We start from the raw sequence: 20,904 nt of genomic DNA, 5'->3' as shown, positions 1-20,904 counted from the left end.
AAGCTTTAAATAACCATTGCTCTTAATTTTATTCCCCTAAACATGAATAAAATAAAATATTTTAGAATTTAAAAGCAGTATTATTTTTTATTAAAGTTCTTTTAAAATGAGTGACCAATCTGCTTTTTCACTCAAATATTTATTTGTCTTTGTCCTCCTCCCCCCCTTGTAATAACAGTTATTTGTTAGGATCATTTCCTCCATCTTATGAAATGTTCATGTAAAGTTATGCTGTAAGGCTTGGTTTGAATTTTGTTGGACTATTGCTGATCTGTTCACTGCTGGTGTTTTGTCAAACACATAGACTACTAATACAAAAGCATTGCGAGCCTTATTCAAACTAGTTTAAATGCCACCTTCTCAATAAAACCTCTTTTAACCTCCCTTCTACAAATTTTCTATTCACTTCATGTTCTTTTCATACACTTGTTATATTTAACATGTTACATATTTTACCTTTTTAGTTTCTTTATTATATGTCCGTGTCTTCTCTTAGAATGTAAGTCTATGTGGGCAGGTTTTTTTTTTTTTTTTCAGTTTTCTTAACTACTCTTTCCACAGTGCCAAGGAGAGTACCTGGCAAACAATAAGTGCTCAACATGCATATTTTCTGAATGGCTAAATGAAAAGCATTGAGCTGTACCTTTAAGGGAAATGCAATGGATGCAAGGGTTTTACAAGTTAAAGGAGCATGATAGAGAAAGCAGGTGAAGCAGTCTGGCGTGTGTGAGAAATTGGCCCAAAGAAATACTTTGTTTGACTCAGTGAAAAGTTTTTAAATTTTATTTCGTTTAGGTGCCTTAAGCAGTCCTCACTACTCTTTATTGTCTCCTGTCCTATTCATACATTATTGTTAAATTCCTGCATATTGTAGTCATTTGAGTTTGTTACTCCTTATGTAGAAGTATGAAAAAAATGCATGGCATGTTTAGGTCAAATTTATTGAGTTGCCCTTTTTAAGAGCATGATGAATGTAAGCAAATCATATGGGAAGTAAAATTGGTAAGAGAATTTAGTCACTTTTAGACCTTAATTATCCTATACTGATATTTGGAATCAATCAGTGGATCATAGAGGTAAAGATGTGATGTGACCTGTGCTTTAGGGTTGAGTGTAGGGGGTTCTTTAGGGAGGATAGTGATACTATAAAAAGTATCATAGCCGACGAAAAAAAACGATTTGCATAGGAAGATATATTTTTTGATATTTGAGTTTGAATTACTAGTTTTTATGAAGAGCATTTTCTCTGTAATATTTTCATCTGAGATTATACTCTAGTGTAACATGTCCAGTTAAAATATAATGCAAGCTTCATATGCTATTTAAAATTTTCTGGTAAGAAGCAACAGGTGAAATTAATTTTAATAATATATATTTTTTAAACTAGTATATCCAAATATTATCACTGCAACATAGACTCAACAACAACAACAAAAATAATAGTTATTTTGCATTGTTTTTTCATTCTAAATCTTCAAGATCCAGTGCATACATACTTACAGCACCTATCACTTAGGTCTAGCCACATGTCAAAGGCTCAGTAGACACCTATGGCTAGTGGCTACTGTATTGGAGAGTGCAGCTTGAAGGTTTGGTTTGAATTTTGGAAGGTTTGTTGTTTATCTAAATACCATTGGTGATAGGTTACATACTGTGATGACACTTGAAAATTCTAGATGAGAGTACTCAGCCTAGAGATAATGTTATATTAAGCCGTGGAAGCATAAAATATCATCTAGGAAGAGTGTATTTATGAAGAGAAGACCAAAGAAATAATCTTCAGCAGTTTCCATCTTTTAAGCAAAAGACACTGAAGAGTCTGAGGGTCATGAAAGCCAAAGGGGGACAGTATTTCCAGGGAAGTGAGATCCTCTTTTTCAGGTACTATGGATTTGAAAGGTTGGGAATGTTTTATATTAAGCAGGATGCATTGCATTTGTCAATGTGCAACTCATTTTTATCTTTTGGAAGAAATGATTCATTGGAATGGTAGGCTCAATTTATTTTCACTTTCGTTTGGAGCTAGTGAAAGCACTTCTCTTTCCCGTTGTCTTTGTGTGTGTGTGTGTGTGTGTGTGTGTGTGTGTATGTGTATTATCATGATAGTAATTCTACTCCATTTTAATTTTCTAAGATCTTTTCTTGTTAGTCAATTTCTAAACAAATGGAATGAAACCATTCTTATCCATAACTTATTTTATTTCTTTAGCTTGAGTTGAGAGTGGCATTGTTCAACCTGAGCTATTATGTATCTATAGTTGTCCTAGAATGGGCCACAAATAACAAACTATCATTTAGAGAATTATCTTAAAATCTTAGGTTTCTAAATATAATTAAAATTTGAATAGCAGAGAAAGTATAAAAAGTTATATCTGTATATTTTCAGCTTGAATTTCTGCTTTCTTTCTTTAGTCATCAAGAGTTCATATCACTAGAGCTGTCCTGGAGCAATTTTTATCCTTTGCAAAATACCTTGATGGTTTATCTCATGGAGCACCTTTGCTGAAGCAGCTTTGTGATCACATTTTATTCAACCCAGCCATCTGGATACATATACCTGCAAAGGTATACATTTTAATCTCATTCATTTTATTTTAGTGTAATGTTATAAATTATAAATTACAGTTATTGGATCTAAACTATCCAGTAGAAAGCATTTGGTTTTTTCAGTTTATTTTACAGTCAGTTTGAAGCAGTTATATTAGGTAGTATTAGAAATCAAAACAGTAAATATGTAAATATTAAAATAAATAAAACTGTAGTTAAAAATTTTTTTCTTATGGGGTGATGAGAAAGTTCTGGAACTAAATAATAGTAATTGTTGCTTAAAAAATGTTGAAGCTGTACTTCTTACCCTATACAAAGGTGAAACCCACTTAGATTTAAGACCTAAATTTGAGAGGTAAACTATAAAGCTAATAGGAGAAATCGTTGAAAGATACCTTTGCAGTTTGGGGATAGCCCAAAAGTTCTTAAGTAAGACCTTCAAAACCTCTCTTTTTAGGGGGAAAATTAGTGCATTTGATGATATCAAAATTAAAGATTTTGTTAAATGATCTTCAGAGACAATGTCAATAAATAGATGATAGATTAGGAGGTTTTTTTACAATGTCAAAAATTATCGAGGCAAGAGGAAAACATTGAATATGAACCTAAAATTAGATATTAGTATTGCACAAATGTTAAATTTACTGAGTGGAGGAATTGTATTATGCTCTATTTAGGAGAAGGTCCTTATTCTTAGGAGATTTACATTGAAGTAGTTAGTGGTGAAGTGTCTGAATGTCAGCAGCTTCCTTTCAAACGTTAGTCAAAATATATTTATACATCTATATCTGTAATATAATAGAGAGAAATAAAGCAGATGTGGAAAAATATTAACAGTTGATAAATCTATTATGATAGTTACATAACTTTTTTGTTTGAAAATTTTCAAAATAAAAAGTTGGAGAAAATAGCAATTAATAACATTCAGAATGTACAAGGAACTCTTGAAAATCAACACTAAAAAGATAAAAAAAATTAGGCTAGATGTAATGGCTGCATTCTGAAGTTATTAGGTGTGATTCATACCTTTCCAAGAAAGAGAATCTGGTACACTGATTATTAAGACTAGGAAAAGAAAAAATAGCATGTAACTAACTGTATCATGATAATTGTCATCATTGTGACGAAAATTCCTTGTATTGTGAGCATAGAGTTTTTATCATGAGTTTATATCAATATTTTTATCTTTTAAAAAAATATTTTTTAAAAGAAATTTATACATAAATTTTTTTTAGATATAAACATAAAATTTTTAATATTTTGCATACCTAAATTTAGCCTCCTTATATTCTAGTAGAAATCAGTAATGAGGGACATTTTCATGAATTTGAGCTGCATTTTATAATTTTCAAATCTCCCACATAACTTTGAAGTTCTAATTTTTATTATGGTTTGTCATTTTAATTATTGTGCTAAAACGCAAACGTGAAGTTTGTTCACTCTTTAAACATGGTGTTTAAACTTATCATCTGTATATTTACATGCTAGATTCTGATAATGTGGCAATAGGTAAGAAAATTTGAAATTACACGAACTTTTAGGATCTATGACAACAATATATATATTTTTTCCAAATATGATACAGCTGGCTGATGTCAGGTTCGGTTCCTTTGAACTCAGAGTCAACTCCTTTGACTCAGAGCCCTAGTTTTTACGATTACACTCTGATAGAGTTTTCTCTACTCTCGATAAATCACACGTTCACAAATATTTATTTCTGCTTCAAAAAATTAATCTGTGCAGTGTACTTTGATTCAGGGCTTTAGTCTAGTTGGCCTTTTAAATAATTTAATCTTCCTATTGGATAATTTCAATGGGACTATTGAATCATTTAAAATTATTTTATTATTAATAACTATTAGATTACCTTTAGTAAAATTTTATTATAATGTGTTGATTCCAGATTATTTTCTTTTTATAATATAAATAACACTTAATAAATAGTTATATTTCACCTCGTAATAAATTGTTCTTTCTTGGCCTTTAATGATTTATGTTTAAATTAGAATAGAATGTATATTTGTAATATAAACACTTGAGGCATTTTAAATTTATTTTAATGCTTTGTTAATATTCTGTACTAGGTTCAGCTTTCCCTATACACTTATTTGTCTGCTGAATTTATTGGAACTGCTACCATTTACACCACCATACGCAGAGTAGGAACAGTATTACAACTAATGCATACACTAAAATATTACTACTGGGTCATTAATCCTGCCGACAGTAGTGGCATTGCACCCAAAGGTTTAGGTAAGTACAATGCTTCTACGTTGTCTGTACTATGATTGTTCTATATCCTAAGTACTATTATAGTGAACAGATGTGCATGGTTATGAAATTAACACTGAGCTATTGTCTTTCTTGTGTAGTAGACTGGTATATTGAGAGTTTTTTGTGATAAAGAAGAAGCTTATAGCTTTCGTATTAAGTTTTTGGAATAAAGACAGGTGAAAATAAATAATATTGTACCTTTTAGCCTATATGGTTGTTGTGATATAATCATAATATTAAAAACAGATGAATGATATTGCTCATGGCCAGTGTGTTCTAATACAGTCGTTTAAACATTTTGAGATTGTTGCCTTCCTTTGTATTTTTTCCTCAAACTTCATTCTTTGTTCTAAGTAAAGTAGAAACTAATTTAATTCTTCAGTGCATTGTGTTGTTTTAAAAATATTGTCGATTTTCCTAATTATATAAAAAATACATGCTCATTATAGAAAATAAAATAATATGGAAGAAAAAAATTGTTCATAACCCAAACCCCAGGAGTAATCACTGTTACAAGTTGGGTGTGTGATCTTCCACTATTTCTCATTGCATAAATATGTGAAATATATTAACTCTTCTACAGAATTCAGATTTTCTTTTCTTTTTCTTGGATCTACATAGTAATCTAAGAGGATACACCACTTAACGTGTTTCCAAAATCTTGATCCTATGAATAATGCAGTGATCTATTTCTTTGTGTATATTTATTCCCCTCCATCTTTGATTTGTTTACAGTTACTGAGAAAGGGTATCCTGATAAATATTGTGAATTTTTTCAGAAGTATTTTACTAGCTTACAATTTCACCAGTGGTATGTTAGTGTGCTTTTTTTCTCGGCATACTCATAATAGCAATTACCATTTTATAAAAATCTTTTTGATAGGGTAAAATAACATTTTACTATTCTAATATTCATTTATTAGCTTACATTGTCTTTCATTTTACTGATGGCCTTTTAAAATTGTGTTATTCACACTTGGGTTTATATTCTGTCATTTATGTTTTTTTCCCATTGCTTTTAGACTTAAGAATGCCTAAAATTAACTGAATACTTAACATGAGTTAGAATCTATGCTAAGCACCCTACATGTTAATTTTGTTTAATCATTTACATGTAGTGTATTTATATATATATATATATATATATATATATATATATATATACATATTTACACATACACATAGGGCTATATCTATATACAACTACATTGCTAATATCACTCCCATTTTGCATTTTAGGAAACTGAAAGTTGGTACAAAGTAACAGAACTAAAATTTGAATCATGTCTGCCTGACTCAGAGCCCTAGTTTTTACAATTACACTCTGATAGAGTTTTCTCTACTCTAGATAAATCATACGTTCACAAATATTTATTTCTGCTTCAAAAAATTAATTTCTAATTTACAGAAAAGTTGCAAGAATTGTACAAAGAATTCTTATATACCCCCACCGTATTTCCCAATATTTTATATCTTACCATTTAGATTTTACCATTTTATTTCTGTGTAAATATAAACATGTATATAAACATATGCATTTTTTTCTGAATAAATTATAGGTATGATGCCCTATTTCTCCTAAATACTTTAATATTTATTTCCTAAAAGGTAAGGGCACTCTCTTGAGTTAATGAAGAGCAACCATTAAAATCAGGTAATTAACATTAATACAATACTAGCATCTCATACAAAGCTCCCATTCAAATTTAACCCATTTTACCAATAATATCCATTCTAGAAAAAAAAGTCTTTCTTCTTTCTCTGAATCACAGTCGAGGATCATGCGTGACATTTGGTTGCCTTGTCACTGTAATATTCTTTGATGAGAATACTTATTTTAGTATTTCCTTGTCTTCCATGGCCTTGACATTTTTGAAGAATACAATTTTTTAGAATGTCCTTTAATCTGCATTTATTTGATATTTGCTCATGATAATTTAGGTTTTTCATTTTTAGAAGGAATCACACAGAAGTCATAACAATTCTGTCTCAATGTTATCATTACAAGAGGCACGTGATGTTGAGTTGTCTTATTATTTTACTAGTGATGTTAACTTTTGGTGTCTGCCAGGGTTCTTTACTGTAAAATTGCACTTTCTCCTCTGTAATCTTAAGTATCTGGTGGAGAAATACATTGAGACTATATAAACATCCTGTTCTTCAACAAACTTTTGCCCACTGGCTTTAGTTCATTGACTCTTGTCAGAATTGATCTTTACTGTGATGGCTGCCAAATGGCGACATTTTCTGAGATATTTATTAGTTTGGATTCTGCGGTGACAAAGAAGTTGTTTTTCTCTTCCATTTACTAATTTATTTGTTCATTTCTTAGAGTCAGTGTAAATTTCATGGATTCCTGTTTAATTTGGTATTATATCAACAGTTGGCACACTTCCTCTGCAAAGGGCCAGGCAGTAAAAATTTAGGCTTAGGGAGCCATAGATCTCCACTGTAAGTGGTCAGCTCTGCACTGTATTGCAAAAACAGCCACAGACAGTACATAAGTGAATGGCTGTGGTTTGTTCTGGTGAAACTTAAAGAAAAAACAGTGGCTGCATGGATTTAGTGTAGAGGCTATCCCCTGAGTTGTATCCTTATTTATTTTGATGTTCAAGTTGTACCGGATTTGGCCAGTAGGAGCCCCTTCACATGAGTCTTGGGTCTTTATGACAAACGTCCATAACTTTTTTGTACTTCCTTGCTTTCTGGTGTAGGATATTTTTGGTTCATCTTTTATTTTCCTTATCTCAGAAGCCCTGGTTTGTTTTGTAGATATGGTTTTAAGAAACCAAGATCTGGGTGATAGGTGTGCTTATTGTGTTTATTGCTCTTTGGGTATCATTGCTTCTAGGCATTCTTGTTGGACAGATCTAGGAAATATAAGCTTAAATGCAAATACATATATATGTATATGCATACATCTAAACTGATCTATCTGTATTAATAACCATGAGTTCACACAAGTATATTCAATCCCAATCCAAAACCACATGGGTCAGTCTAGCCTCAAATTGATTATTTTTACAACTTTCTTCCTTCAATATTTAGAAATCTGGCTACCATTATCTTTAATAGTTTTTAATATATTTACTTATTCTACTTTATGAAACCCACATTCTTACCCATGCACCATCACCTTCTAAGCTTTGACATCGCCAGTTGGCTCTGACCATCTTCGGTTCTGACATAAAATGGTCCTTTTCACCTCCTTGGCCCTTATTGTTTCTTTACCACTGACCATACTACTGGCCTCTGTTGTCTCCTCACCCTGACCCTGAAAATCCTGCCAGACTTAGTTGCCTCCTTGGCCCTTTCCAGCCCCTTATGTCTCCTTGGCCTCTGCTGCTTCCGCAGGTCCCCGTGCCCTTGGGTCCCACTGGCTCTGGCTATCTCAAGGAGAGGGGAGGGAAGAAAACAAATAAATATAATTTTTAAAAAACTGACGAAGAGGAAGAGTATTTCTTTTTCTTTTCATTGAATTTTATACTTTTTTAAAAAGTTTAAAAAATTTTTTTAATTGAGGTATACTTGATAATTAACATATTAGGTTTGGGTGTATAATGTAATGATTTGATATTTGTATACATTGAGAAATCACCACAATAATTCAGTCTGTCACTGTACATCGTTAAATTTGTTTATTTTTTTTCTTGTGATAGGAACTTTTAAAATTTAGTCTCTTAGCAACTTTCAAATATGCAATACAGAATTATTATCTGCAGTAATCATGTTGTACATTACATGCCCCTGATGTATCATTTCTTTTTCTTTATGGTTTAATTTATTCTTTTTAATCTATCTTTTAATTAATTTGTTCTCTTTAATCTTTTTTTTTTTTGTTTTGTTTTGTTTTCGGTACGCGGGCCTCTCACTGTTATGGCCTCTTCTGTTGCGGAGCACAGGCTCCGGACGCGCAGGCTCAGCGGCCATGGCCCACGGGCCCAGCTGCTCCGCGGCACGTGGGATCTTCGCGGGCCGGGGCACGAACCCGTGTCCCCTGCATCGGCAGGCAGACTCCCAACCACTGCGCCACCAGGGAAGCCCCTGTTCTCTTTAATCCTTCTGATTTAACTTTTCAATCTATCTGAAATTAATTTTTTTATTTAGTGGAATGTGAGGTTTTGAAACACTTAGTTTTCTATATTACAATTTTTTCAATACTAATTTGACCTAAATAATGCTTTCTTTTAAGAACATTTTAAAGATAATATGTACTACACTAGCTTCTCATAGAAGTATTATGCATGTGTGCACTAACCTTGAGAAGTAGAATCTTTTTCCTTTGACTGTGATTTCACACTTTTGTCTCTGAAATTTTCTTTTTTTTTTTTTACATCTTTATTGGAGTATAATTGCTTTACAATGGTGTGTTAGTTTATGCTTTATAACAAAGTGAATCAGTTATACATATACATATGTTCCCATATCTCTTCCCTTTTGCATCTCCCTCCCTCCCACCCTCACTATCCCACCCAACTAGGTGGTCACAAAGCACCGAGCTGATCTCCCTGTGCTATGCGGCTGCTTCCCACTAGCTATCTATTTTACGTTTGGTAGTGTATATATGTCCATGCCTCTCTCTCACTTTGTCACAGCTTACCCTTCCCCCTCCCCATATCCTTAACTCCATTCTCTAGTAGGTCTGTGTCTTTATTCCTGTCTTACCCCTAGGCTCTTCATGACATTTTTTTTTCTTAAATTCCATATATATGTGTTAGCATACGGTATTTGTCTTTCTCTTTCTGACTTACTTCACTCTGTATGACAGACTCTAGGTCCATCCACCTCATTACAAATAGCTCAATTTCGTTTCTTTCTATGGCTGAGTAATATTCCATTGTATATATGTGCCACATCTTCTTTATTCATTCATCCGATGATGGACACTTAGGTTGTTTCCATCTCCTGGCTATTGTAAATAGGGCTGCAATGAACATTTTGGTACATGACTCTTTTTGAATTATGGTTTTCTCAGGGTATATGCCCAGTAGTGGGGTTGCTGGGTCATACGGTAGTTGTATTTTTAGTTTTTCAAGGAACCTCCATACTGTTCTCCATAGTGGCTGTACCAATTCACATTCCCACCAGCAGTGCAAGAGTGTTCCCTTTTCTCCACACCCTCTGCAGCATTTATTGTTTCTAGATTATTTGATGATGGCCATTCTGACTGGTGTGAGATGATATCTCATTGTAGTTTTGATTTGCATTTCTCTAACGATTAATGATGTTGAGCATTCTTTCATGTGTCTGTTGGCAGTCTGTATATCTTCTTTGGAGAAATGTCTATTTAGGTCTTCTGCCCATTTTTGGATTGGGTTGTTTGGTTTTTTGTTATTGTACTGCATGAGCTGCTTATAAATTTTGGAGATTAATCCTTTGTCAGTTGCTTAATTTGTAAATATTTTTTCCTATTTTGAGGGTTGTCTTTTTGTTGTGTTTATGGTTTCCTTTGCTGTGCAAAAGCTTTAAAGTTTCATTAGGTCCCATTTGTTTATTTTTGTTTTTATTTCCATTTCTCTAGGAGGTGGGTCAAAAAGGATCTTGCTGTGATTTATGTCATAGAGTGTTCTGCCTATGTTTTCCTCTAAGAGTTTGATAGTTTCTGGCCTTACGTTTAGGTCTTTAATCCATTTTGAGCTTATTTTTGTGTATGCTGTTAGAGAGTGATCTAATCTCATACTTTTACATGTACCTGTCCAGTTTTCCCAGCACCACTTATTGAAGATGTTGTCCTCTCTCCACTGTACATTCCTGCCTCCTTATCAAAGACAAGGTGACCATATGTGTGTGGGTTTATTTCTGGGCTTTCTATCCTGTTCCATTGATCTATCTTTCTGTTTTTATGCCATTACCATACTGTCTTGATTACTGTAGCTTTGTAGTATAGTCTGAAGTCAGGGAGCCTGATTCCTCCAGCTCCGTTTTTCGTTCTCAAGATTGCTTTGGCTATTCGGGGTCTTTTGTGTTTCCATACAAATTGTGAAATTTTTTGTTCTAGTTCTGTGAAAAATGCCATTGATAGTTTGATAGGGATTGCATTGAATCTGTAGATTGCTTTGGGTAGTAGAGTCATTTTCACAATGTTGATTCTTCCAATCCAAGAACATGGTATATCTCTCCATCTATTTGTATCATCTTTAATTTCTTTCATCAGTGTCTTATAATTTTCTGCATAGAGGTCTTTTGTCTCCTTAGGTGGGTTTATTCCTAGATATTTTATTCTTTTTGTTGCAATGGTAAATGGGAGTGTTTTCTTGATTTCACTTTCAGATTTTTCATCACTAGTGTATAGGAATGCCAGACACTTCTGTGCAGTAATTTTGTATCCTGCTACTTTACCAAATTCATTGATTAGCTCTAGTAGTTTTCTGGTAGCATCTTTAGGATTCTCTATGTATAGTATCACGTCATCTGCAAACAGTGACAGCTTTACTTCTTCTTTTCCAATATGGATTCCTTTTATTTCCTTTTCTTCTCTGATTGCTGTGGCTACAACTTCCAAAACTATGTTGAATAAGAGTGGTAGGAGTGGGCAACCTTGTCTTGTTCCTGATCTTAGTGGAAATGCTTTCAGTTTTTCACCATTGAGGACGATGTTGGCTGTGGGTTTGTCATATATGGCCTTTATTAAGTTGAGGAAAGTTCCCTCTATGCCTACTTTCTGCAGGATTTTTTTTATCATAAATGGGTGTTTAATTTTGTCGAAAGCTTTCTCTGCATCTACTGAGATGATCATATGGTTTTTCTCCTTCAATTTGTTAATATGGTGTATCACGTTTATTGATTTGCATATGTTGAAGAATCGTTGCATTCCTGGAATAAACCCCACTTGATCATGGTGTATGATCCTTTTAATGTGTTGTTGGATTCTGTTTGCTAGTATTTTGTTGAGGATTTCTGCATCTATGTTCATCAGTGATATTGGCCTGTAGTTTTCTTTCTTTGTGACATCTTTGTCTGGTTTTGGTATCAGGGTGATGGTGGCCTCGTAGAATGAGTTTGGGAGTGTTCCTCCCTCTGCTATATTTTGGAAGAGTTTGAGAAGGATAGGTGTTAGCTCTTCTCTAAATGTTTGATGGAATTTGCCTGTGAAGCCATCTGGTCCTGGGCTTTGGTTTGTTGGAAAATTTTTAATCACAGTTTCAATTTCAGTGCTTGTGATTGGTCTGTTCATATTTTCTATTTCTTTCTGGTACAGTCTTGGCAGGTTGTTTATTTCTAAGAATTTGTCCGTTTCTTCCAGGTTGTGCATTTTATTGGCTTAGAGTTGCTTGTAATAATCTCTCATGATCCTTTGTATTTCTGCAGTGTCAGTTGTTACTTCTCCTTTTTCATTTCTAATTCTATTGATTTGAGTCTTCTCCCTTTTTTTCTTGATGAGTCTGGCTAATGGTTTATCAATTTTGTTTATCTTCTCAAAGAACCAGCTTTTAGTTTTATTGATCTATGGTATCGTTTCCTTCATTTCTTTTTCATTTATTTCTGATCTGATTTTTATGATTTCTTTCCCTCTGCTAACTTTGGGGTTCTTTTTGTTCTTCTTTCTCTAATTGCTTTAGGTGCAAGGTTAGGTTGTTTATTCGAGATGTTTCCTTCTTCTTAAGGTAGGATTGTATTGCTATAAACTTCCCTCTTAGAACTGCTTTTGCTGCATCCCATAGGTTTTGGGCCGTCGTGTCTCCATTGTCATTTGTTTCTAGGTATATTTTTATTTCCTCTTTGATTTCTTCAGTGCTCACTTCGTTATTAAGTAGTGTATTGCTTAGCCTCCATGTGTTTGTATTTTTTACAGATCTTTTCCTGTAATTGATATCTAGTCTCATGGCGTTGTGGTCGGAAAAGATACTTGATATAATTTCAGTTTTCTTAAATTTACCAAGGCTAGATTTGTGACTCAAGATATGATTTATCCTGGAGAATGTTCCATGAGCACTTGAGAAAAATGTGTATTCTGTTGTTTTTGGATGGAATGTCCTGTAAATATCAGTTAAGTCCATCTTGTTTAATGTATCATTTAAAGCTTGTGTTTCCTTATTTATTTTCATTTTGGATGATCTGTCCATTGGTGAAAGTGGGTGTTAAAGTCCCCTACTATGAATATGTTATTGTTGATTTCCCCTTTTATGGCTGTTAGTATTTGCCTTATGTATTGAGGTGCTCCTATGTTGGGTGCATAAATATTTACAATTGTTAGATCTTCTTCTTGGATCGATCCCTTGATCATTATGTAGTGTCCTTCTTTGTCTCTTCTAATAGTCTTTATTTTAAATTCTATTTTGTCTGATATGAGAATTGCTACTCCAGCTTTCTTATGGTTTCCATTTGCATGGAATATCTTTTTCCATCCCCTTACTTTCAGTCTGTATGTGTCTCTAGGTCTGAAGTGGGTCTCTTTTAGACAGCATATATAAGGGTCTTGTTTTTGTATCCATTCAGCCAGTCTGTGTCTTTTGGTGGGAGCATTTAATCCATTTACATTTAAGGTAATTATCGATATACATGTTCCTATTCCCATTTTCTTAATTGTTTTGGGTTCGTTATTGTAGGTCTTTTCCTTCTCTTGTGTTTCTTGCCTAGAGAAGTTCCTTTAGTATTTGTTGTAAAGCTGGTTTGGTGGTGCTGAATTCTCTTAGCTTTTGCTTGTCTGTAAAGATTTTAATTTCTCCATCAAATCTGAATGAGATCCTTGCTGGGTAGAGTAATCTTGGTTGCAGGTTTTTCTCCTTCATCACTTTAAATATGTCCTGCCAGTCCCTTCTGGCTTGGAGAGTTTCTGCTGAAAGATCAGCTGTTAACCTTATGGGGATTCCCTTGTGTGTTATTTGTTGTTTTTCCCTTGCTGCTTTTAATATGTTTTCTTTGTATTTAACTTTTGACAGTTTGATTAATATGTGTCTTGGTGTATTTCTCCTTGGATTTATCCTGTATGGGACTCTCTGTGCTTCCTGGACTGGATTAACTATTTCCTTTCCCCTATTAGGGAAGTTTTCAACTATAATCTCTTCAAATATTTTCTCAGTCCCTTTCTTTTTCTCTTCTTCTTCTGGACCCCCTATAAGTCGAATGTTGGTGAGTTTAATGTTGTCTCAGAGGTCTCTGAGACTGTCCTCAGTTCTTTTCATTCTTTTTTCTTTATTCTGCTCTGCAGTAGTTATTTCCACTATTTTATCTTCCAGGTCACTTACCCATTCTTCTGCCTCAGTTATTCTGCTATTTATCCCATCTAGAGTATTTTTAATTTCATTTATTGTGCTGTTCGTCTTTGCTTGTTTCATCTTTAGTTCTTCTAGGTCCTTGTTAAATGTTTCTTGCATTTTGTCTATTCTGTTTCCAAGATTTTGGATCATCTTTACTATCATTATTCTGAATTCTTTTTCAGGTAGACTGCCTATTTCCTCTTCATTTGTTAGGTCTGGTGGGTTTTTATCTTGCTCCTTCATCTGCTGTGTGTTTTTCTGTCTTCTCATTTTGCTTATCTTACTGTGTTTGGGGTCTCCTTTTTGCAGGCTGCAGGTTCATAGTTCCCGTTGTTTTTGGTGTCTGTCCCCAGTGGCTAAAGTTGGTTCAGTGGGTTGTGTAGGGTTCCCGGTGGAGGGGACTAGTGCCTGTGTTCTGGTGGATGAGGCTGGATCTTGTCTTTCTGGTGGGCAGGTCCACTTCTGGTGGCGTGTTTTGGGGTGTCTGTGGCCTTATTATGATTTTAGGCAGCCTCTCTGCTAATGGGTCGGGTTATGTTCCTGTCTTGCTAGTTGTTTGGCATAGGGTGACCAGCACTGTAGCTTGCTGGTCGGTGAGTGAAGCTGGGTCCTGGTGTAGAGATGGAGATCTCTGGGAGATTTTCGCCATTTGATATTATTATGTGGAGCTGGGAGGTCTCATGTGGACCAGTGTCCTGAAGTTTTCTCTCCCACCTCAGAGGCACAGCACTGACTCCTGGCTGCAGCACCAAGAGCCTTTCATCCACACGGCTCAGAATTAAAGGGAGAAAAAGTAGAAAGAAAGAAAGAAGGGAAGAAAGAAAGAAAGGGAGGAAGGAAGGAAGAAAGAAGGGAGGGAGGGAGGAAGGAAGGAAAGAAGGAATGAAGGAAGGAAAGAAAGAAGATAAAATAAAATTTATTAAAATAAAAAATTATTAAGAAAAAAATTGTTTTTAAAGAAAATACAAACAAACAAAAGACAACAACAACAACAAAAAAACGGACGGATAGAACCTTAGGACAAATGGTGGAAGCAAAGCTATACAGACAAAATCTCACACAGAAGCATACACATACACACTCACAAAAAGAGGAAAAGGGGAAAAAATAAATCTTGCTCTCAAAGTCCACCTCCTCAATTTGGGATGCTTCGTTGTCTATTCATGTATTCCACAGATGAAGGTACATCAAGTTGATTGTGGAGCTTTAATCTGCTGCTTCTGAGGCTGCTGGGAGAGATTTCCTTTTCTCTTTGTTCTCACAGCTCCCGGTGTTCAGCTTTGGATTTGGCCCCGCCTCTGCGTGTAGGTTGCTGGAAGGCGTCTGTTCTTCGCTCAGACAGGACAGGGTTAAAGGACCAGCTGCTTCGGGGACTGTGGCTCAATAAGGCCGGGGGGAGGGATGGGCATGGAGTGCAGGGCGACGTTGCACTAGCCTGAGGCGCGCCGTGCATTCTCCCGCGGAAGTTGTCCCTGGATCCTGGGACCCTGGCAGTGGCGGGCTGCACAGCCTCCCCGGAAGGGGTATGTGGAGAGTGACCTGTGCTCACACACAGGCTTCTTGGTGGCAGCAGCAGCAGCCTTAGCGTCTCATGTTCGTCTCTGGTGTCCGCGCTTTCAGCCGCAGCTCGCGTCCGTCTCTGAAGCTCCTTTAAGCAGTGCTCTTAATCCCCGCTCCTCGTTCACCAGGAAACAGAGAGGGAAGAAAAAGTCTCTTGCCTATTCGGCAGGTCCAGACTTTTCCCCGGACTCCCTCCCGGCCAGCCATGGTGCACTAACCCCTTGCAGGCTGTGTTCTCGCCGCCAACCCCAGTCCTCTCCCTGCGCTCCGACCGAAGCCTGAGCCTCAGCTCCCAGCCCCGCCCGCCCCGGCGGGTGAGGAGACAAGCCTCTCGGGCTGGTGAGTGCCGGTCAGCACCAGTCCTCTGTGCGGGAATCTCTCCACTTTGTCCTCCGCACCCTGTTGCTGTGCTCTCCTCCATGGCTCCGCAGCTTTCCCCCTCCGCCTCCCTCAGTCTCCGCCCGCAAAGGGGCTTCCTAGTGTGTGGAAACCTTTCCTCCTTCACAGCTCCCTCCCACTGGTGCAGGTCCCATCCCTATCCTTTTGTCTCTGTTTATTTTTTTCTTTTGCCCTACCCAGGTACGTGCGGACTTTCTTACCTTTTGGGAGGTCTGAGGTCTTCTGCCAGCGTTCCGTAGGTGTTCTGTAGGGGCTTTTCAACGTGTAGATGTATTTCTGGTGTATCTGTGGGGAGGAACGTGATCTCCGCGTTTTACTCTTCTGCCATCTTCCCCTCGTCCCCCTGTCTCTGAAATTTTTATATATGATTCAGTGTAAAAACATTTATTTATATTAAAAATCTCATAGTAGTACATGATCTTGGTAGCCCGTGAAATAATGTAAAGATTTGTGATTAAAAAGTTAATACTTTCCCAAGGAGCCAGTATTACCAGTCTTATATATTTTTTCACCTCTATTTGTCTGCTCAAACACAAACTTACAGATTTATATGCATAGGTAATTCATATTATAGGTGTTTCAAAGACTTATTCTGAATATATCACAAACACAAAGTGGTATTATATATGTAAATGTATAATTTACATTTACATATATTTACATTTACAAAGGTACATTTACAAAGGTACAAAGGTACAAATGTATACATACATTTACAAAGGTAGACTTTTATGGGTATCACCAAGCTTAAGGAATAGAATATTACCATAAGCCTGTATATATCTATCCTTGGTCAGACATTTGTCCCATTTCCAGTCGTAGAGATAACCCCATCTTCAATTTTATGTTTATTATACCTTTTCTTGAGTCTTTATTATTTTTTACTGCGCTCTTTATTTTTTACTGTGCTTTACTCCTTTGTTATTTACATTATGCAATATCAATATATGACAGTAGTAAGTATACTGAGTGCGTACAATTAAAATGGACCAGTTACTATTCTAATTCCTTTACATATGTTGATCCATTTAATCCTCACAAAATATCCTATCACAAAGAGCTTTTGTCCTCATCCTAACAATAAGAAACACTTATGCACAAAGATAGTATAACACTTGTCCAATTTCATTAAGTGGTGGCCAAATTATAAATAAAAGTAAGGAAATTATTACTGAAATAATGGTGCTGTCTCTAAGGAGATGGTGTGGGGGATGTGATCAGGAGGGGGGGTGTGGCTCAGAGCTGAGAGCTGGATAGGGTGAGGCTTTATTGTATGCTGGAGCAGACTGGTGCCACCACCAATTATTAGATATTTGATGAGATGGTTGTCAAACCATTGGTGGCGTGAACTTGAAATCAGTCATGGAGGGAGTATTTATTTACTGCATATGATATAAATCAGGACCTCACCCTCCACTCTGCGCAGCTCCTTTACCTACACACCAAGGGTTGATAGGTTTCTCTGCCAAGCTGCTGTCAGTGTTCAGTTTCGTGACCTAAGAAGTTGTTATACAGGTGTTCATCTTATGATAATTCATTAAGTTGTAAATGTATATCTTCTGTATGTGTACTGTATTTCACAATGAAAATATTAAAAAAAACAAAAATAATAGCAAGTTTTGGTAAGGAGGGAAAGAGTACTTTGTACACTATTGACAGGAGTAGGGCAACAAATGTAGAAATGGGAAAGAGATTTCTTTCCCAAGAGTAGATAAAATGGTTTAAGGGCTAATTTGTTTTGATGCGTAATAATCTACACATAAATATTTGTGGAGTGAATAAGCAGATGCTATAAATTTTACATAAAAGGATTATAGATTAAAACTTATACAGAAGCTATATAAATCTGGGTTGCTTCAAGTAAGGCTTGATGTTTAAGGACTTCATGGTTCTAGCTATGTTTCTTAAAGGTATAATTTCATTACTGCATATTATATATTACATATATATCATGGCATATTCTCATTTTTATTGGTAATTAAATATTTGCACTTATTTACTTTGAAATTTAGGTGTTCTATTGGAAATGACATGTACACTGTAACTGTTCATGCTTATTTCATTTATTGACTCAAGCATTTATTGAGTGTCATAATAATATGTATTTTGTGTATATAAGTGTCATAGAAGAAAAAAGCTTCAAAACAAATAATTACATAGAGTGTCACTTTTCTATGGTTTGTTCTATAATGTGTGGATGAAAATGGAGAATGATTTTAAACATAGACAGGTAAGAAGAAGGTGGAAGAAATATTGGGAAAACTTGGATTTGAGGGGGAAAAGGGAACCTATTAAGTTAATAAAAGTACGGAAATGTATCCATGTAAAGACTTGATATTATTTATTTATCAATGAATAGTAATATAATTTTTAAAAAGTAATTCTTTCCCGCAAATCTGACATTTAGTAAAAAATTTGAAATTGCCAAAAATCTGAAAATAATATTTGTATTCTCTATTATTGAAATTGTACAGAATTAATACTAAGAAATATGATAATTATAATGAATATAACTTAAAGTATTCCATAATATCACAACATAATTGCATTAAGCTTATTATTAAGTAATAATAATGAGGGGTTTTATTGTTTGTTGTTTCTTTTTATTTTCTGTTTTATTCTAGATGGTCCCCGGCCATCACAAAAAGAAATTGTATCACTACGGGCATTTATGTTACTTTTCCTGAAACAGCTTATATTAAAGGTAAAACAGTTTTATGTAATTCAAAATTGCAGTATATTACATGAAAAGAATGTTTTGGCAGAGTTTAAATCATTATTGTAAAATTAGTTTTACAACCTTTAATTAATGAATTGCTTTCAATATTCTGTAAATCTTAGTATTAACTTTTGTTGAACTTCACTTTGTGCTAATACTCTTTGAGGTCCTCTATCCTAAGGGGTGTAGCAGAAATAGACAAGGAACATATATACATAAAAATTGAGCATGAAGATTTCATTTTAGAAAATGATCTGTGTTCCTGTTTGACAAGACTTATATATTTTTATCACATTAGGATTTTTAAACGATTAAGATAAATAGAAAATAAAGGTAAAATGCACAGCAGTTAATATTGTAAAGTTTTACGGTAATTTGCATTATTTTAAGAAAAGAATACATGTTTAGAAAATAGTAATATTAATATATTTAGATGATCAAAATATTTTTATAGTAAAGTCAGTCAAACATTAGCAACTTTAGAAGAATAGGTACAATTTTCTAAATATGTACTTATTTACCTTGAAATAATATAGTCTATGAATTATGAAGTATCTAGATATTTTAATTAAAGCATCACTGCTTTTAAGTTGTCCATATTTTATTTTAAAGTGATCATTTTGATGGCTGTCTTTAAAGTTTTAATTTTAGATTTAAATTAATTAATTTTTTAAAAAATTAGGATCGAGGGGTCAAGGAAGATGAACTTCAGAGTATATTAAATTACCTGCTTACAATGCATGAGGTAGGACATGGTCTGGGTCTTCTATTTTAATAATTTTATTCAATGCGTTAGAAAACATTTATAACTAAATAAATATTGCTGATCCTTATTATGCAGGATGAAAATATTCATGATGTGTTACAGTTACTAGTGGCTTTAATGTCAGAACACCCAGCCTCAATGATACCAGCGTTTGATCAAAGAAATGGAATAAGGTATGTTTATAATATTAGTGCTATTAGTAGGCTTTAATTGAGTACAGTTGTGCTTCCCAGAATAATCCCTATTGAGTTAACTTTTGAGTGTATATAGCAAAATCTTACACATAAGAAGGGAATAGATGGAGAAAGCTGTTATTAACCTTCTAATACTCAAGGGAACTGATGAAGTGTATAGAAAATGGGTCTCAGATCTCAAGAAGAGTAATTATATTGTTGTTGCTGTAGTAAAGACATTTTAAGTAGTGGGAAGAGCAAATATTTTGGCAAGAAGATGAGGGAGCATGGTATATTTCGACAAAAGAGAGTTCAAGAAAAGTCTATGAGTTTAGGCTCAAGAGCTAGATAGTGGCCAGGTTTGAAAGATCCATATAATGGTAAGAAGTTCAGATTTTATTTTATTGGTGATGAAAACTAAAGAATTTTGAATACACAACTGATTTGCTCAGATTTCCATTTTGCTAGATTTACAGTCAGCAGTGTGGAAAATGGGTTGGAGATAGATAAAACTGATGTAGCAAGATCAGTAGAGAGATTATTTTATTCATCAGTGTTAGAGATGACGAGCTAGGACAGTGGCAGTATGATGGGAATGATGGAGATGAAATATTTTGGAACAAGAAGCCAAATTTGAAAACTAACTTTACTTATGGTGATTGTAAAGTAATTATGTAGATAAGTAAAACATAGTTTCTTGGTTAATATTCTTATTAACTTAAACCTAAAACCTAGCCCCTTAAGGAGTCTCCCTTATTATTTTTCTGGAGTCTGAGTTACTTGAATAAATAAGAAATCTAGGTTATGCCATGTGTACCTCAGTGAACTTCCACAGGTTATAAAAAGAGTTTGGAAATAATATATTAGTAAATGTCAAGGGACTTTATTAGTGCTTCTTTTACTTGGCCATTTATATCAGCAAATAACAACTTTCTAGTCTTGAAGGACTTTCTTTTCAAATCAGAGAAGCAATCACTTTATTTCTATGTGGATATCTAACTTGTGACACCACTCTTACCTTTGAGTTTACAACCCATTGGGTTGCTAATCTATTTAAATAAGAAGATTGTACATTTAATTATTAACAACTACAAATATATTTTATTGTGAGGTTGAACTGTATGAAATTGCTGAAAACTTAAGTGACTTTACCAAATAAAGGCAATTTCATATGGCTCAACCTAATGATATAATACAAACAATTACACTCATTCTCCTTAAATTATATTTAGATTGAACACTTAGTATCCTGGAACTTAGATCCTAGTA

At 34.5% G+C, this 20,904-nt stretch overlaps 1 protein-coding gene across 6 annotated transcripts in view; it reads left to right on the top strand.

Annotated features, from left to right (window-relative positions):
- The window catches only part of NBEA (neurobeachin), a 618,768-nt gene that overhangs the window by 133,511 nt on the left and 464,353 nt on the right, over positions 1-20,904 (top strand). For all 6 annotated transcript variants that reach the window (XM_029209906.1, XM_029209902.1, XM_029209901.1 and 3 more), the window contains 5 exons: positions 2,413-2,565; positions 4,632-4,800; positions 18,602-18,681; positions 19,379-19,441; positions 19,538-19,635. In XM_029209906.1, the coding sequence (XP_029065739.1) occupies positions 2,413-2,565; positions 4,632-4,800; positions 18,602-18,681; positions 19,379-19,441; positions 19,538-19,635 (563 nt within the window). The remainder of the gene's footprint in view (positions 1-2,412; positions 2,566-4,631; positions 4,801-18,601; positions 18,682-19,378; positions 19,442-19,537; positions 19,636-20,904) is intronic.

Source organism: Monodon monoceros, unplaced genomic scaffold (assembly GCF_005190385.1).
Source record: "Monodon monoceros isolate NGI ecotype Baffin Bay Population unplaced genomic scaffold, NGI_Narwhal_1 Super_Scaffold_8, whole genome shotgun sequence".
Taxonomy (NCBI): Eukaryota; Metazoa; Chordata; class Mammalia; order Artiodactyla; family Monodontidae; genus Monodon; species Monodon monoceros.
Note: the sequence above shows the minus strand (reverse complement) of the source record. Positions and strands in the feature narration are given on the sequence as shown.